The sequence below is a fragment of the Cucurbita pepo genome, chromosome 1 (assembly GCF_057944985.1).
Source record: "Cucurbita pepo subsp. pepo isolate OVF chromosome 1, ASM5794498v1, whole genome shotgun sequence".
Taxonomy (NCBI): Eukaryota; Viridiplantae; Streptophyta; class Magnoliopsida; order Cucurbitales; family Cucurbitaceae; genus Cucurbita; species Cucurbita pepo.
This window is the reverse complement of record NC_141798.1, coordinates 12,619,686-12,636,841: the sequence shown is the minus strand read 5'-3', so window position 1 is coordinate 12,636,841 and position 17,156 is coordinate 12,619,686. Positions and strand designations below refer to the sequence as shown.

Below are 17,156 nucleotides of genomic sequence, written 5' to 3'. Positions count from 1 at the left end.
ATAAGGGCAAGGCACCCATGTGACATCGACGGCGGCATCATACACCCCGGGACCGTGGCACATGCATAGGATAGTTGTTTTTCCATTTCGTAGTCTAGATTGAATTCGGTTTGCATCATTAGTATAGGTTAGCATAGGTTGAATTGTATTTGCATAACAAATCTTAGGGTAGAGTAAGACATTCATTTCAGTTTTGTTCTTTTTCCCTTATTTCAATAATGTTTTTTTTCTTTTCTTTCTCTTGTAATCGTTTTCTATTTCACAAGGTAATAAAAGGCAAGTGTAAGTCGCATTTATGATCAGGGCCTATTTAATGTAAATTCTGCATGTCAAAGTATAGTAATGACCTTAGATTAAATAGGTAAAATTTATGGTCGTTACAGTTGGTATCAGAGCTCTAGGTTATAGATCTTGTAGACTAGCCTACAAAGTAGGCTTGGCATGTTCCACGGTCCAATTACGATGCCCCGTTGTTGTTAGGTACACCTTACGTAGTATGAGAGATGTATAATTTTTTTGATATATTTAATGTGGTTGGCTTTAAATGTTGAATGACATGATACTGTATGATTTTGTGTTGTGATGTGATTTGGTGTCAATGCATGTCTTTACGTCACGATATTTATGTTTTCTTTTATCTGAATTATATGATAGAATGTAGGGAATGTTATAAATAAATCATAAACTTAGTTAGAACCCTTAATGCACGTATTATCGGTTGATACCCCAGCAGGGGTAGACCTAGTTACGAAAATTAGAGTAAAAGACGGACAAGTGGTAATAGCTGGACAAACCATCCACATAGACTTAAAAGTAGTGGATATGACGGATTTTGACGTCATACTAGGAATGGACTGGCTAGACGAAAACTTTGCTAGCATAGATTGCCATAAGAAAGAGGTGATATTCACACCTCTAAACGGACTTACCTTTAAGTTTAAAGGAACCTTCACAGGTACCACCCCAAAAATAATATCGATGATGAAAGCGAGACGCCTGGTACAACAAGGGGGGTGGGCGTTTCCAGCATGTACAGTAAACACAAAAGGAAAGGAAAAATCAATAGATAGAGTACCCATAGTAAACGAATTTATAGACGTCTTCCCGGAGGACCTCCCGGGAATCCCTCCATCGTGAGAGGTAGACTTTGGAATAGAATTGGAACCAGGAATGTGACCCATCTCTAAGGCCCCATACCGCATGGCACCAGCAGAACTTAAATCACAACTGCAAGACCTATTAGATAAAGGCTTCATTCGACCTAGCATATCCCCTTGGGGAGCGCCAGTGTTGTTTGTCAAAAAGAAAGACAGCTCTATGCGTCTATGCATTGATTATAGAGAATTAAACAAGAGAACGGTAAAGAAAAAAATACCCATTACCCCGCATCGAGGACCTATTTGACCAACTTCAAGAGGCGACAGTGTTTTCCAAAATAGATCTTCGATCAGGATACCATCAAATTAAGATTAAAAATGAAGAGATACCGAAAACAACCTTTCGAACCAGATATGGCCACTATGAGTTTGTGGTAATGTCTTTTGGTCTCACTAATGCCCCAGCAGTATTCATGGAATTAATGAACCAAGTATTTAAGGAGTGCTTAGACTTGTTTGTGATCGTGTTCATAGACGACATCCTCATATACTCGAAAACGGACCTAGAACACCAAAAGCACATTCGCAAAGCCCTAACTATCTTAAGGGAGAACAAGTTGTATGCCAAATTCTCCAAGTGCGAATTTTGGCTACGACAGGTTTCGTTTTTGGGGCACGTAGTGTCTAAAGACGGAATTTTAGTAGATTCCAACAAGATAGAAGTTGTCACGAAATGAAAACGCCCAACTATGGTCACCGAGATACGAAGTTTCTTTGAATTGGTGGGTTACTATCAAAGGTTTGTTCAAGACTTTGCTAAAATAGCCACGCCTCTCACCCAATTGACAAAGAAAGGTGTACCCTTCGTTTGGAACGAGACTTGTGAGGCCAGCTTTCAAGAACTAAAAAAAAGACTAGTGTCTGCCCCAGTGCTCACGGTTCTAGAAAGTTCTGTAGGATACGTGATTTACAGTGATGCAACAGTGCAAGGTGGTTGCGTATGCATCACGCCAACTTAAGGATTGTGAGAAAAACTATCCTACTCATGATTTGGAGATGGCGACAGTGGTGTTCGCGTTAAAAATTTGGCGACACTACCTGTATGCCGAAAAGACCCAAATTTATACGAACCATAAAAGCTTAAAATACTTGTTCACACAAAAAGAATTGAACATGAGACAACGTAGATGACTAGAGCTGGTAAAAGATTACGACAAGATATCCAATACCACCCTGGAAAAGCAAACGTAGTCACTGATGCACTAAGTCAAAAAGCAGTACACTCGTCGGCCCTCATCACAAGGGAGCCACGAGTGTGAACTGATTTCGAATGAGCTGACATAGCGGTAGTAACCAAAGAGGTGGTAGCTCAAATAGCCCAACTGACAGTGCTTCCCACGCTCAGACAAAGGATCATAAACTCACAACCTGAGGACCCAAGCCTAGACAAAATCCTAAACTAATTGAAAGCAAGCCTAGTGGACGGTTTTTTTAAGTCAATAGATGACGAACTATTATGTCAAGGGCGTTTATGTGTCCCACCGGTCAAGGAAATAGAGAACGAAATCCTAACCGAGGCACACAACTCACCCTTCTTGATACATCCAGGTGGAACAAAGATGTATCAAGACTTGAAACAACACTTCTGGTAGCGAAGTATGAAAAAGGATATCGCGAAATACGTGAGTAAATGTCTGGTGTGCCAACAAGTAAAAGCTTCTAGGTAGAAAACTGCCAGGCTATTACAACCTCTAAGCATACCATAATGGAAATGGAAAACATTGGTATGGATTTCATTGGTAGGCCTACCCAAAACACTAAAGGGCTACACAGTAATTTGGGGGGTTGTAGATCGTCTGACAAAGTCGGCTCATTTCCTCCTAGGTAAGGCAACATATACGGTAGACAACTGGGCTCAATTGTATGTTAAAGAAATTGTGAGGTTACATGGAGTTTCGGTGTCTATTGTGTCGGATTGGGACCTGTGGTTCACGTCGGCCTTTTGGCACAGACTCCAAAAAGCGTTGGGTACCCACCTCGACTTTAGCACCACCTTTCACCCACAAAATGATGGCCAAACGAAACAATTAAACCAAATCATGGAAGACATGCTTCGGGCATGTGTTATGGATTTCACAGGTAGTTGGGACACTAAACTACACTTAATGGAATTCTCTTACAACAACAGTTTCCAAGCAACCATTGGGATGACACCCTTTGAAGCGTTGTATGGAAAACGGTGTAGATCCCCATTATGCTGGGATGAAGTAGGAGAACGAGAACTAGTAGGACCCCTGAGCTGGTCCACATCACCAACGAGGCAATACAGAAAATTAGAGTAAGGATGCGCATCGTACAGAGTAGGCAAAAGAGTTACGCCGACGTTAGGCGCAGGAATTTAGAGTTCGACGAGGGAGACCTAGTGTTCCTAAAAGTAGCTCCTATGAAAGGCATTCTAAGATTCAGACGAAAGGGGAAACTAAGCCCCCGATGTATCGGACCGTTCGAAATTTTAGAAAGAGTAGGTTCAGTAGGCCACAAACTAGCTTTACCACCTTCACTCTCAAGTGTACACGATGTATTTCATGTGTCCATGTTATGGAAATATATTGTAGACCCTACGCACGTAATAGACTACAAACCCCTCGAAATCGAGGAAAATTTAAGTTATCAGGAGAAACCGACAAAAATCCTAGCCCGAGAAGTGAAAGCCTTACGTAATAGAAACATAGGTTTCGTTAAGGTATTGTGGCGTAACTACCAAATCAAGGAAACTAAGTGGGAACGAGAGGAGGAAATAAAGGAAAAATATCCCGAGTTGATCCAGGAGTTCGAGACTTTCGAGGACGAAAATTCTTTTTAGGGGTAGGTAATGTAACAGATCGAGAAAAAAAATGGAGTCGTCAGCAAGTCCGAAAACTCCGGCGTTCGCCGGAGTTTTCGTTCCCACAAAGGGCGGCCGAAGTCTGGGTCGCCAAGGAAACTTGATCCCGACATTCAGCCACCCCAAGACACCTACAAAGAAGAAAAAACGATAAGGGAAAACGAAGAAGACAGTGGAAATCCGACGAAACTCCAGCGATGCCAAACCCTATGAAATCGACGTCTAAACCTCCATTTTACGCAACAAAAGTAATCCTTTAACTCCTCTGGATTTATCACCTTTGCTACCTAATATGTTTGCAGCTTCTTCAAGAGCCGAATACTTAAAAAAAAAATATCACAAAGACATAAAAGAAAGAGTTGAAACAAAAATAAAATAAAATAACTAGTTACTCCCAAGAACTAAGGAAGAAAGAAATTGATTTTTAAATAAGGTGACGGGGTTTGGGTTCATCTACAAAAGGAAAAGTTTCCAAATAAGAGAAAATCTAAACTTCAACCAAGAGGAGATGGTCATTTTCAAGTACTAGGGCAGATCAATGACAATGCATACAAGCTAGATCTCACATGTGAGTACAATGTACGTTCTACTTTTAACGTGGCTGATTTGACTCCATTTGATGTAGGGAATGAACTTGATTTGAGGACAAATTCTTTAAAAAAAGGGGATGATCTGAATTCAACTACTGACCCTTTACAGGTACCGAAAGGACCGATTACAAGAAGTAAGGTTAAGAAGATTCAAGAGGCCTATACATTGCATCTTCAAAGGCTAGCTAATGTACAAGTTGAAACAAAGACTTTTGAGAGAAAAAATCTTTATAGCATTAGCCTATCAAATCAAAAAATAATGGAGTGGCAACAAACTTCACTTGACATTGGAAAGTGATTAGAAGACTTTTGTCTTTGGTAGTTGAACTACCCATTAAGACAATTTATGTCCTGCCTTATTTTCTTCGGTTTGTATTTACCAGCTTTTATTGGTAGTTGAAGTTTGTTTAGGTTACTTTTTGGCCTATTTAAAGGCATGTAATATTGATATTGAGAATCAATTATGAAATACAAACAAAACTTTTTCTTCATACCTTTTTGGTGTTTTTTTGTTTTTTCAAACCTTGATTTAGGTTTGATGTTTAAATGATTCATTAGATTAGTTCCGATCAAGTTAATTCTGGATTGAGTCGTCTTGGAATCTAAGAGTAACCATCATAGATTTCAAGTTTGATCTAAGAGTTATTAATCTCCTAACCAGTTCTTGGTTGGAATCAATTCGTTAAGTTAGTTTTCTTTGTGAAAGTTTGCAAGGATTCTAGAAACACCTCTAACTTTACAAAATCTAGCATTGTTGGCGCTTATCACCTAGGGAGTGTCTTGGAGAACGAATCAAGAACAAAATAAAAACCAAGAACAAGAGAAAGATCAAGGTCTAGAACATGGATAAAGATTCTAGTTCTAAGGACAAGAACGTAGAACCATGGTACTAAAGTCCAAAGGAAAACAAAGGTTTTAGAATCCAAGGACAGAGGTCCTCACGATAGATCAAGATAAGAACCCCAAGTCAAGAATAAGGACTTGAGTGTAACGACCCGAAATTTTCTACTTAATTTAAGGTCGCTACTGTATACGTACCATAAACATTGAATGCGGAAGACTTCATTAAAATTTCATAAAACATAACATTTATCTTAAAACACAGCCATGGACTTACGTGTTTCGAAAACATCTTTAAAACAACACAACAAAAGACTAAATAAAATGAATAAGAGTTATAAGTTAAAAACATCCTAGTCTAGCCTAAGTCTAAGAAAACAAATACCACTACCCTATGCATGTGCCATGGTCACGAGTTGCGATACCGTCGTCAGCCGTACAGGAATGTCTTGCCTTAACCTGAAAAATGTAGTAGCACATGGCTTGAGTATTTCTAGAATACTCAGTAAGTGACCCCCTATCAGGGTTATGCAACAATCACATGCAATGAAATGATAGAACCTATATTTCGTTTCGTTTCGTTTTCCTTACGGTGCTGTCCTAACGGGTAATCGTGGACATGTACCATATACTCTACACACAGCCCATACATGCGAGTATGGGCTCACCAGCTAATTCGCACACCGGTGGACCACTTTCCTTATCCGGTGGGCATACTCTGGGAGCCCCTTATGTCGGGACCTGTTAAAACTAGTAACCATCACGGCAGCACTATGCAAAGCATAACGATCGTTGTCCTACCATTGGATGTACGCGTCCGTACCCTCGTGATGGGATAGGGGTATCCCCCCAGATGCATGAACACACATAATGCATGAGATCCCCCCTACTTCTACATTTATCATTAATGAACATAACCCCCCCTGTCACGTTCCATGCTTCATGTCATTCTCATTTTTCAATTCACATTTCATACATATCCCTATCGGGGTTATGATTCCAGACAGTTTACCATGTCTGTCATACAATTCATGCTGTCTACATTCAAACATTCCATACAATCATACCATAACCAATCAAGAACAACATATCGTCACATGCATTACACATCACATCAGACTAAACAGCATACATAGCATACATTCATGTTCACATGACTACGTACTTAAGCACAATAATCTAGCATACAATTTAATGACACGTGCAAATCCACGGGCACGTGCCAACATACAACAAATAACACGTAACCTACGACGGGTGAGCCACTTACTTGGCTAGCTTAAGTCGTTGTCACGAATATATCTTTAATGAAAGTTTGATTCCGTCCTTTGAAATCTGGGTCAACTTATATGAGCCCATGACATTAGTTCCGGGTTTGAACTCTACAACGTTGTTTCTCTAATTTACATTGGTCCATTGTTAAAAGTCTTGAAATGTTATATATCTATAATTATATTTTTATTAACAATCTTATTTTTCTTGGTGACTGTTGTATAAAAAAGTAGATACAACTATTTCAAGTTATTATGGCCTTTACTACTCTCTATATTTATCCTCTGTATTTACCTTTCACTCTGTATTTAATTTGTGGCTTTTAATTCCCAAATCTTTTTTCTTTTTTTTTTATCAGTTGCATTTTAACTCTGTTCTCATGTATTCCCAATTTAACAAAAATTAATTTAACATATACGACCTTTGTTTTTTCATTTAATATAACTAATGTATTTTATTAATTGTAGAGTTTGATCAGCACACATCAAAGTAGATATTAAAAACCTAAACTCAAGATAAGCGGATATTGAAATCCTAAACTCAAACATTAACAGGTGGTATAAGAATGAGTAATAAGCAAAAAAAAAAAAAAAAAAAAAAAAAACAAGTTTACAAATGTAAGTATGGTAAAACTTTATTAATAAATAAAATATGATTGTTAAACATTATTATTTTAGTAGATTTAACAAGTAACTTTCCTTTTTTTTTTTTAGGAAATATATTATGGTATTGAATTGGTGGATGCAGATATTACAACTAAATTTCGTTAGTTTGATTAGCACACATAAAGTAGATATTGAAAACATAAATTCAATATGAGCCGATATTGAAATCCTAAACTCAAACATCAACGAACAACCAATAACAGGTGGTATAAGAATGACTAATGAGCTAAAAAAAAGTTTACAAACATAAGTACACTAAAACTTTATTAATAAATAAAATATTATGGTTAAATATTATTATTTCAGTAGATTTAAAAGAACGTTCTCCCTTCTCTTTCTTAGGAAATATATTATGGTATTGAATTGGCGGAGATATCACAACTAAATTTCGTTGTTATACTCGTGAAATAGTAATTTAATAATATTTAAAGAATTCATTCTCTCATCTAAAGTCGTATTAATTAGACGTTGACTTCATATAAATTATTTTTTAATTAAATTTTCTTAATTATAAAGTACTTATTATATTTTTTTAAAAAAAAATTTAACTTCAAGAAAATTACTAATAATTTAAATTTTTACGATAAAAATTAATAAATATCTTACTATGCTTGAATATTGGCTTGTTTATAAATATATTTTTGTTAGTAAAATCAGTTAGACCTTAGAGGAGGTAGACCAAAATAATACTTAAACAAAATAATTAATATTATTTTAGTTGTTTTTTTTATAATAACATTTTTACTTTTAGTTTCAAATGAAAATGGAGTAAGTATTAGTTATTCTTTTATTATACATATATTTTCATATTTATATTAAAATTTATTTTTACATTTTAATAAATAAATTATGTTATTTTTAATTAAATTTTCTTATTTACAAACTACATATTATAATTTTCTTTTTAATTTAACTTCAGAAGAAATTATTAATAATTTAAACTTTTGGGATAAAAATTGATATATAATATTTTTTTTATAAATGTCTCACTATTTAGGCTGGAATATGGACTAGTTTATAAATATATTTTTGTTAATAAGATAGTAGACCAAAATAATAGTTAAACAAAATAATTAATATTATTTTAGTTATTTTTTATGGGTGTCAGCGTAACATTTTTACTTAATATTGACGGGTGAAATTATTAATAATTTAAACTTTTAGGATAAAAATTGATATATAATATTTTTTCTCAAATTTTGATAAATGTCTCACTATTCATGCTTGAATATTGACTGGTTTATAAATATATTTTTGTTAGTAAAAGGGTAGACCAAAATAATAGTTAAACAAAATAATTAATATTATTTTAGTTATTTTTTAGGGATGTCAACCTAACATTTTTACTTGAATATTGACTGGTTTATAAATATATTTTTGTTAGTAAGACGTTAGACCAAATAAACTTAAACAAAATAATTAATATTATTTTAGTTATTTGTTAGGGGTATCAACTAACATTTTTACTTTAGTTCGAAATCAAAGAAATGCAGTAAATATTAGTTATTCTTTTATTATACATGTATTTTCATATTTATATTAAAATTTATTTTTACATTATAATAAATAAATTATGTTTTTTTGTTTTAATTAATTTTTTTTTTTGTTCATAGCAGCCATTGATGTTATTGAATCACTTTACAACGTTTATAAGAGTTAATACAAAAATATACTTCAAACTTAACATCTTATAAATTGTTGATCCTAATCCGACAATTATAGCTCCAAAAGAATGCTAAAAGCGGATCTTATCTAATAAATAATTAACAAGAAAAGGATTACAATCTTGATAGAGAGGATTGCAAAGAAATGATTTCCTTTCAAACACCTCAACTCAAAATTTTTTAATTTAACATATACCTCCCTATTTTTTTTATAACTTTTTTTAATTTAATATATACCTATTTTATTTTTTTCATATAATATAACTAATGTATTTTTATTAACGGTAGAGTTTGATCAGCACATATAAAGGTAGATATTAAAAACCTAAACTTAAGATGAGATAGTGAAATCCTAAACTTAAACATTAACTAACAATCAATAAGAGGTGTATAAGAATACTAAGGAGCTAATTTTTTTTACAAAAGGTCAGTACAACTCTATTTATAAATAAAATATTATAGTTAAATATTATTATTTTAATAGATTTAAGAAGTAACATTATGGTATTGAATTGGTGGATGCATATGTTAAAACTAAATTTCGTTGATATACTCATGAATTAGTAATTTAATAATATTTAAAAGATGTAGTAAGTATTATACTCTATTTTTTTTTTTTTTTTGAAATTAGAACTAAATTTTGTTGATATAATTTAATAATATTTAAAAGATTCGTTCTCTTATTTAAAGTCATATAAATTAAAGGTAGACTCTATATAAATTATTTTTTAATTAAATTTTCTTTTAATATAAGGTACATATTATAATTTTTTTTTTTTAAAGTTGGGAAGAAATTACAATAAGTTAAACTTTTAGGATAAAAATGGATAAATAATATTTTTTTCTAAAATTTTGATAAATGAATTGCTAGCTTAATTATTTAAATATTGACTGTTTATAGATATATATATATTTTTTTTGTTAGTACGACCAGATTAGGCCTTAGATAAATAATCATTGTACAATATTATTTTATGTATTTTTTATCGGCGTCAACATAATATTTTTACTTTAGTTCGAAATCAATTAATATGTAGTACAAATTAGTTATTCTTTTATTACACATCTATTTTTATATTTGTATTAAGATTTATTTTACATTTTAATAAATAAATTATATATTTTTTTCTTTAAATCAAAGTGGGTCATAATAGCTCTATTGAATTATTTTATAACATCGTTTATAAGAGTAAATACAAAAATATACTTCAAACTCTTATAGGTTTTCTTATCCTAGAGGGAATTGCAAGGAAATCATATATTTTTCTTTTAAAACTCATACACTAAAAAATTTTCAATTCAACATATACATCATTTTTTTTTTTCTTCATATAATATAACTTATGTATTTTTTTAATGGCAGAGTTTTATCCGCACACTTAAAGGTAGATATTAAAATCCTAAACTCAAAATAAATAGATATTGAAATCCTAAACTCAAACATTAAGGAACAACCAATAGATTGGTATAAGAATGACTAATCAGCTAAAAAAAAGTTTACAAATGTAATTACCATAAAACTCTATTAATAAATAAAATATTATGGTTAAACATGAGATTTACCATAGTAGGAAATATATTATGGTATTGAATAGGTGGATGCCGATATTAAAACTAAATTTAGTTGATATACCGTTTTAATTAACTTATGAAAAAGATGATAATGATTAAAGAAAAATATTAGATTATTAAGAATCTGTGAGGGTGAGGGAAAAGGACGGGGAGATGGAAGACATGGGAAGGTAAGTAAAAATATATTAATATAAATGATTGTCATATACAAATATTATGGTATCCAACAATAAAAAATTAGAAAAAAAGTTTTTTTTTTTTTTTGTTTAATTCTAATAGAAAGTAAAAAAATGTTGTTATCAAACCAATCAAAGAAAGACTGTTAAATAGTAAAAAAGATTTTGAGTAAATTGTTATCATCATTATTTGTTAAATCTAAAAAGTACATAAAATATCGAGCTATAAATATATATAAGCACAAATATATTAAGGAGAGGAGGAAAGAACACAAAATGGATATAGCGAGCGAGTTAAAACAATCACATCATATTCTTCAATGACACGAAAATATTTCATGTCTTTCTTCTTAGTGATATTATAGTGAACGTCCTGATAAAATTCATCATCGAAATTCATGTGTTCCATTTTACTCTTAGTAAGGACAAACTTTCCAAAACTGTTTTCTGCTCCCGCAATCATAAATAAATAAATAAATATATATATATATAAATTAAGATTTATATAGTTAAAAATATTTATATTTATATTTTCTAAACATGATCCATATCCAATAGATATAATAGCTCAAAAAAATTATAAAAAAATAGTTAAAATAATAATAATAAAAAATTAATTAATTAATTAAATAAAAAAAAAACATTTCCCCACTTCTCTCCACTAACTTTCAATTCCTTCCAACAATATCTCTCTTCAACACATCCTACGGAGTAAGTTACTGCATAAAAAAAAGAAAAACAATAATGGTGAGATTTACCTCAAATAAAATTAAAAGGTAAACCAAAATAATACTTAAACAAAAAAAAATTAATATTATTTTAGATATTTTTTTATCAGCTTCAACATAATATTTTTCGAAATCATAAGTATTAGTTATTCTTTTATTATACATGTATTTTCATATTTATATTAAGATTTATTTTACTGATAAAAGGTAGATCAAAATTATATTTAAACAAAATAATGAATATTAGTTTAGGTATTTTTTATCAGCCTTAGCATAACATTTTTATTCTAGTTCGAAATAAAAAAAGATGTAGTAAGTATTAGTTATTCTTTTATTATACATATATTTTCATATTTATATTCAGATTTATTTTACTAATTATTTTAAGTATTTTTTATGAGGCTCAAACATAATATTTTTTATTTAGTTCAATATAAAAAAAAGATGGAGTAAGTATTAGTTATTGTTTTATTATACATGTATTTTCACAGCAAGTAAGCCACAACCCACTGTGGGCCGTTCCACAGCAAGTGGTATTGCCAGCGGATGAAAGCATCACCCAATTGATGGGTGAATAGCTCATGTATTTTCATATTTATATTAAGATTTATTTTACCGGTCTTAGATAAAAGGTAGATCAAAATAATATTTAAACAAAATAATTAATATTATTTTAGGTATTTTTTATTAGCTTTCACCTAACATTTTTATTCTACTTCGAAATAAAAAAGATTAGTAAGCAATTTTAATAAATGTCGTTCAATATGGACTAGTTTATAAATATATATTTTTTTTGTTAGTAAGACCCGGTTAGGCCTTCTATATAGACCAAAATCATACTTAAACAAAATTAATATTATTTTAGGTATTTTTTATGGACTTCAGTATAACATTTTTATTCGAGTTCGAAATAAAAAGAGATGTAGTTTTAGGTGTTTTTTATCAGGTTCGAACATAATATTTTTTATTTAATTCGAAATCAAAAAAGATGGAGTAAGTATTAGTTATTCTTTTATTATACATGTATTTTCATATTTATATTAAGATTTATTTTACCGGTATTAGATAAAAGGTAGACCGAAATAATACTTAAACAAAATAATTAATATTATTTTAGGTATTTTTTATTAGCTTCAACCTAACATTTTTATTCTACTTCGAAATAAAAAAGATTAGTAAGCAATTTTAATAAATGTCGTTAAATATGGACTAGTTTATAAATATATATTTTTTTTGTTAGTAAGACCCGGTTAGGCCTTCTATATAGACCAAAATCATACTTAAACAAAATTAATATTATTTTAGGTATTTTTTATGGACTTCAGTATAACATTTTTATTCGAGTTCGAAATAAAAAGAGATGTAGTTTTAGGTGTTTTTTATCAGGTTCGAACATAATATTTTTTATTTAATTCGAAATCCAAAGAGATGTAGTAAGCATTAGTTATTCTTTTATTATACATGTATTTTCATATTTATATTAAGATTTATTTTACTAATTATTTTAGGTGTTTTTTATCAGGTTCGAACATAATATTTTTTATTTAGTTCGAAACAAAAAAGGATAGATTAAGGATTAGTTATTCTTTTATTATACATTTATTTTCATATTTATATTAAGATTTATTTTACTAATTATTTAAGGTATTTTTTATCTGGTTCAACGTAACATTTTTATTCTAGTTCGAAATTCGAAATAAAAAAAGATGTAGTTCATATTTATATTAAGATTTATTTTACATTTCTGGTTTTAGATAAAAGACTTAAACAAAAATAATTAATATTATTTTAGGTAATTTTTATGAGCTTCAATATAACATTTTTTTATTAATAAGTATTAGTTATTTTTCTATTATACATGTATTTTCATATTTATATTAAGATTTATTTTACGTTTTAAAAAAGATATAGTAAGTATAAGTTATTCTTTTATTATACATGTATTTTCATATTTATATTAAGATTTATTTTATGTTTTAAAAATTAAAATTAAAATTTTTTATTTTTTATGATCAATACACAATACTTCAAGCTGTACCTTACAATCTTATAAATTGCCCTATGAAAAAAAGTATTAGTTATAAATTGCCTATGAATAAAAAAGTATTAGTTATTTTACATTTTTAAAATTTACATTTTTAAAATTAAAATTACATATTTATATTAAGATTTATTTTACGTTTTAAAAAAAATATAGTAAGTATTAGTTATTCTTTTATTATACATGTATTTTCATATTTATATTAAGATTTATTTTATGTTTTAAAAATTAAAATTAAAATTTTTTATTTTTTATGATCAATACAAGTATCAAGCTATAACTTACAATCTTATAAATTTTCATATTTATATTAAGATTTATTTTATGTTTTAAAAATTACATTTTTAAAATTAAAATTACATATTTATATTAAGATTTATTTTACGTTTTAAAAAAAATATAGTAAGTATTAGTTATTCTTTTATTATACATGTATTTTCATATTTATATTAAGATTTATTTTATGTTTTAAAAATTAAAATTAAAATTTTTTATTTTTTATGATCAATACAAGTATCAAGCTATACCTTACAATCTTATAAATTTTCATATTTATATTAAGATTTATTTTATGTTTTAAAAATTACATTTTTAAAATTAAAATTACATATTTATATTAAGATTTATTTTACGTTTTAAAAAAAATATAGTAAGTATTAGTTATTCTTTTATTATACATGTATTTTCATATTTATATTAAGATTTATTTTATGTTTTAAAAATTAAAATTAAAATTTTTTATTTTTTATGATCAATACAAGTATCAAGCTATACCTTACAATCTTATAAATTTTCATACTTATATTAAGATTTATTTTATGTTTTAAAAATTAAAATTAAAATTTTTTATTTTTTATGATCAATACACAATATAATTCAAGCTTCAAGCTGTACCTTACAATCTTGTAAATTGCCCTATGAATAAAAGAGTATTAGTTATAAATTGCCCTATGAATCAGAAAGTATTAGTTATACCTTACAATCTTATAAATTGCCCTATGAATAAAAAAGTATTAGTTATAAATTGCCTATGAATCAGAAAGTGTTAGTTATTTTACCTTTTGAATAAAAAAGTATTATTTTACATTTTTAAAATTAAAATTATTTTTCATGATGAATACAAAATATACTTCAAGCTGTACCTTAAAATCTTATAAATTGCCTTATGAATCAAATCTCCCCAAGTATGATTCGAACCTATGACCCATCTACCACTGAGCTGAGGAACAACACTAAATTAGGTTTCAGAAAATTTAATTCCCGTTCTCAACCCATGACCAATATGAACTCGAGGTTTTAGAGAATTATATGTAATGATCAATAAATTGAGTTTAATTGAATCTATAAACGTATCAAAATCCGAGCAACAATATGATTATTTCAATAAATCTTTGTACTGGAATTGATGACCAACCACTACGAATATTAGTGTTTATTAGTGGTGAATATAAATGGAGCGTGGCCAAGTGGTAAGGCAACAAGTTTTGGTCCCGCTATTCAGAGGGTCGAATCCTTCTATCCTAGGGTATCTCTATTATATATAGAATAGTATATTCTAAGATATATAGAAAAATATTCCATAGTATATTCTAAGATATACAGAAAAATATTCCATATCATATCCGACTAAAGCTTGCCCTTTTAAACAACCTTAGAAAAATATTCCATATCATATCCAACTAAAGCTTCCCTTTTAAACAAACCCTTCCGTCCTAGTATGTGTATATTATATATTCTTATCATATCCGACTAAAGCTTCCCTTTTAAACAAACCCTTCCGTCCTAGAGTATGTGTATAGATACTGTATGATTTTGTGTTGTGATGTGATCTGGTGTTAATGCATGTCTTTACGTTATGATATTTATGTTTTCTTTTATCTGAATTATACGGTGGAATGTAGGGAATGTTATAAGTAAATCATAAACTTAGTTAGAATCATTTTCTTGGTTTCTAGAACCATGCCGCACCGAGGACGTAGAAGAGGTTCGGGAGAGGACGACCTCCCATTAGAAGAGGGAGAAGAAGAGAAGCCGAAAGAAACTCTTCCCAAGAAGGGTCGACTACTCGACGCTATGCGTTTGTACCACCTCCTGAACATGCAACTCCCCCACAAACCGTACCACCTCCTGAATATGCACCTCCCCCACAAGCTGTACCCCCTCCTGAATACGCACCACCTCTTCAAGCTGCACCACAGCCCGAGTTAGACCCCGCCACAAGGTTAATATTGGAATCACTCCAAACGACAATGCAAACAATGCTAACCACACAACAGGCCACGTTGTTAGCTACACAACAAGTCGCGGCAATGGCCACGCAACCAGCCAATGCGGCGGACATGCTACCAGTGGATGCGATAGCTATACAACCGGCCAACAACCCGCAACCGGACAGGGGTGCGAGTTGGTTAAAGGATTTCAGACGCTATAACCCCCATCCATTTGTCGGTTCAAAGGAAGATCCCACAGCGGCTCATATGTGGATTGCAAACATGGAAACGACCTTTGAATCAATGATATGCCCTGATGAACATAAGGTGGCGTGTGCGGCGTATGTATTACAAAAAGATGCAGAAGTGTGGTGGTCGGACAATAAACAGAGTATCAACCCGAGTGAGGGGATTACAACGTTGGAAACATTTAAGGAAGCCTTTCTGAAGTATTATTATCCAAAGGAAACCCGTATAAAGAAACAACAAGAGTTTAATCACTTAACCCAAGGAGATCGCACGGTGGATCAGTTTGATTAGGAGTCCATGAGATTAAGAAGGTTTGCACCGTCATTAGCTGACACAGAAGAGAAATAGATGGAGAAATTTGTGGTGGGGTTGAACCCGAAGACCCGCCGCATGTTGGAGGCTTTTAACCCAACAACTTATGAAGAGGCCCTATGGATGCTCAAGTCCCTAGAGGAACCTCCGGAGGAGAAAAAAACCGGAGCCGACGATTGTCACAGGGAAGAAACGCCCTGTCGAGGTCGGAACCACAGAATTCCAACCACTGCTCTAGAGACCTCGATATCAGAATAGGCCACCTGCTCACCGCCAATAGCCCAATACCTAACACCGGAGAAGCCCTTGTGCCACGACTGTGGAAAACAACATGTTGGGAGATGTTTGACAGGCTCAGGTATGTGTTATATCTGCGGTCATGTAGGTCACTCGGCCAGAACTTGCCCTACAAGGAGCGCAGGAAATTCAAGGGAACCCCTTAGAGGACCGGTCATTCGAGAACCCACCATACAAACCCACCCATAGACCAGCGCATATACAACCACCAGTAAAGAGGCAGGAACGTCTAGCACCGTGGTGACAGGTACACTTTCTATACTAGGACACTTTGCATTGACATTGTTTGATTCTGGTTCTACCCATTCGTTTGTTTCTTTACCATTTGTTAAACAAGCAGGGTTCATAGTAGAACTCTTAATGCATATATTGTCGGTCGGTACCCTAGCAAGGGTAGACCTAGTGACGAAAAATAGGGTAAAAGACGGACAAGTGGTAATAGTTGGATAAACCATCCACGTAGACTTCAAAAGTAGTGGATATGATGGATTTTGACGTCATACTAGGAATGGACTGGCTAGCCGAAAACTTTGCTAGCATAGACTGCCATAAGAAAGAG

The 17,156-nt window shown here is 31.2% G+C and overlaps 1 protein-coding gene across 1 annotated transcript; it reads left to right on the top strand.

Annotated features, from left to right (window-relative positions):
- Positions 1-15,838: 15,838 nt before the first annotated feature.
- On the top strand, positions 15,839-16,279 carry LOC147794783 (uncharacterized). Its single transcript, XM_087123761.1, has one exon. The coding sequence runs from the start codon at positions 15,839-15,841 to the stop codon at positions 16,277-16,279; it is 441 nt and encodes a 146-aa protein (XP_086979887.1).
- Positions 16,280-17,156: the final 877 nt, after the last annotated feature.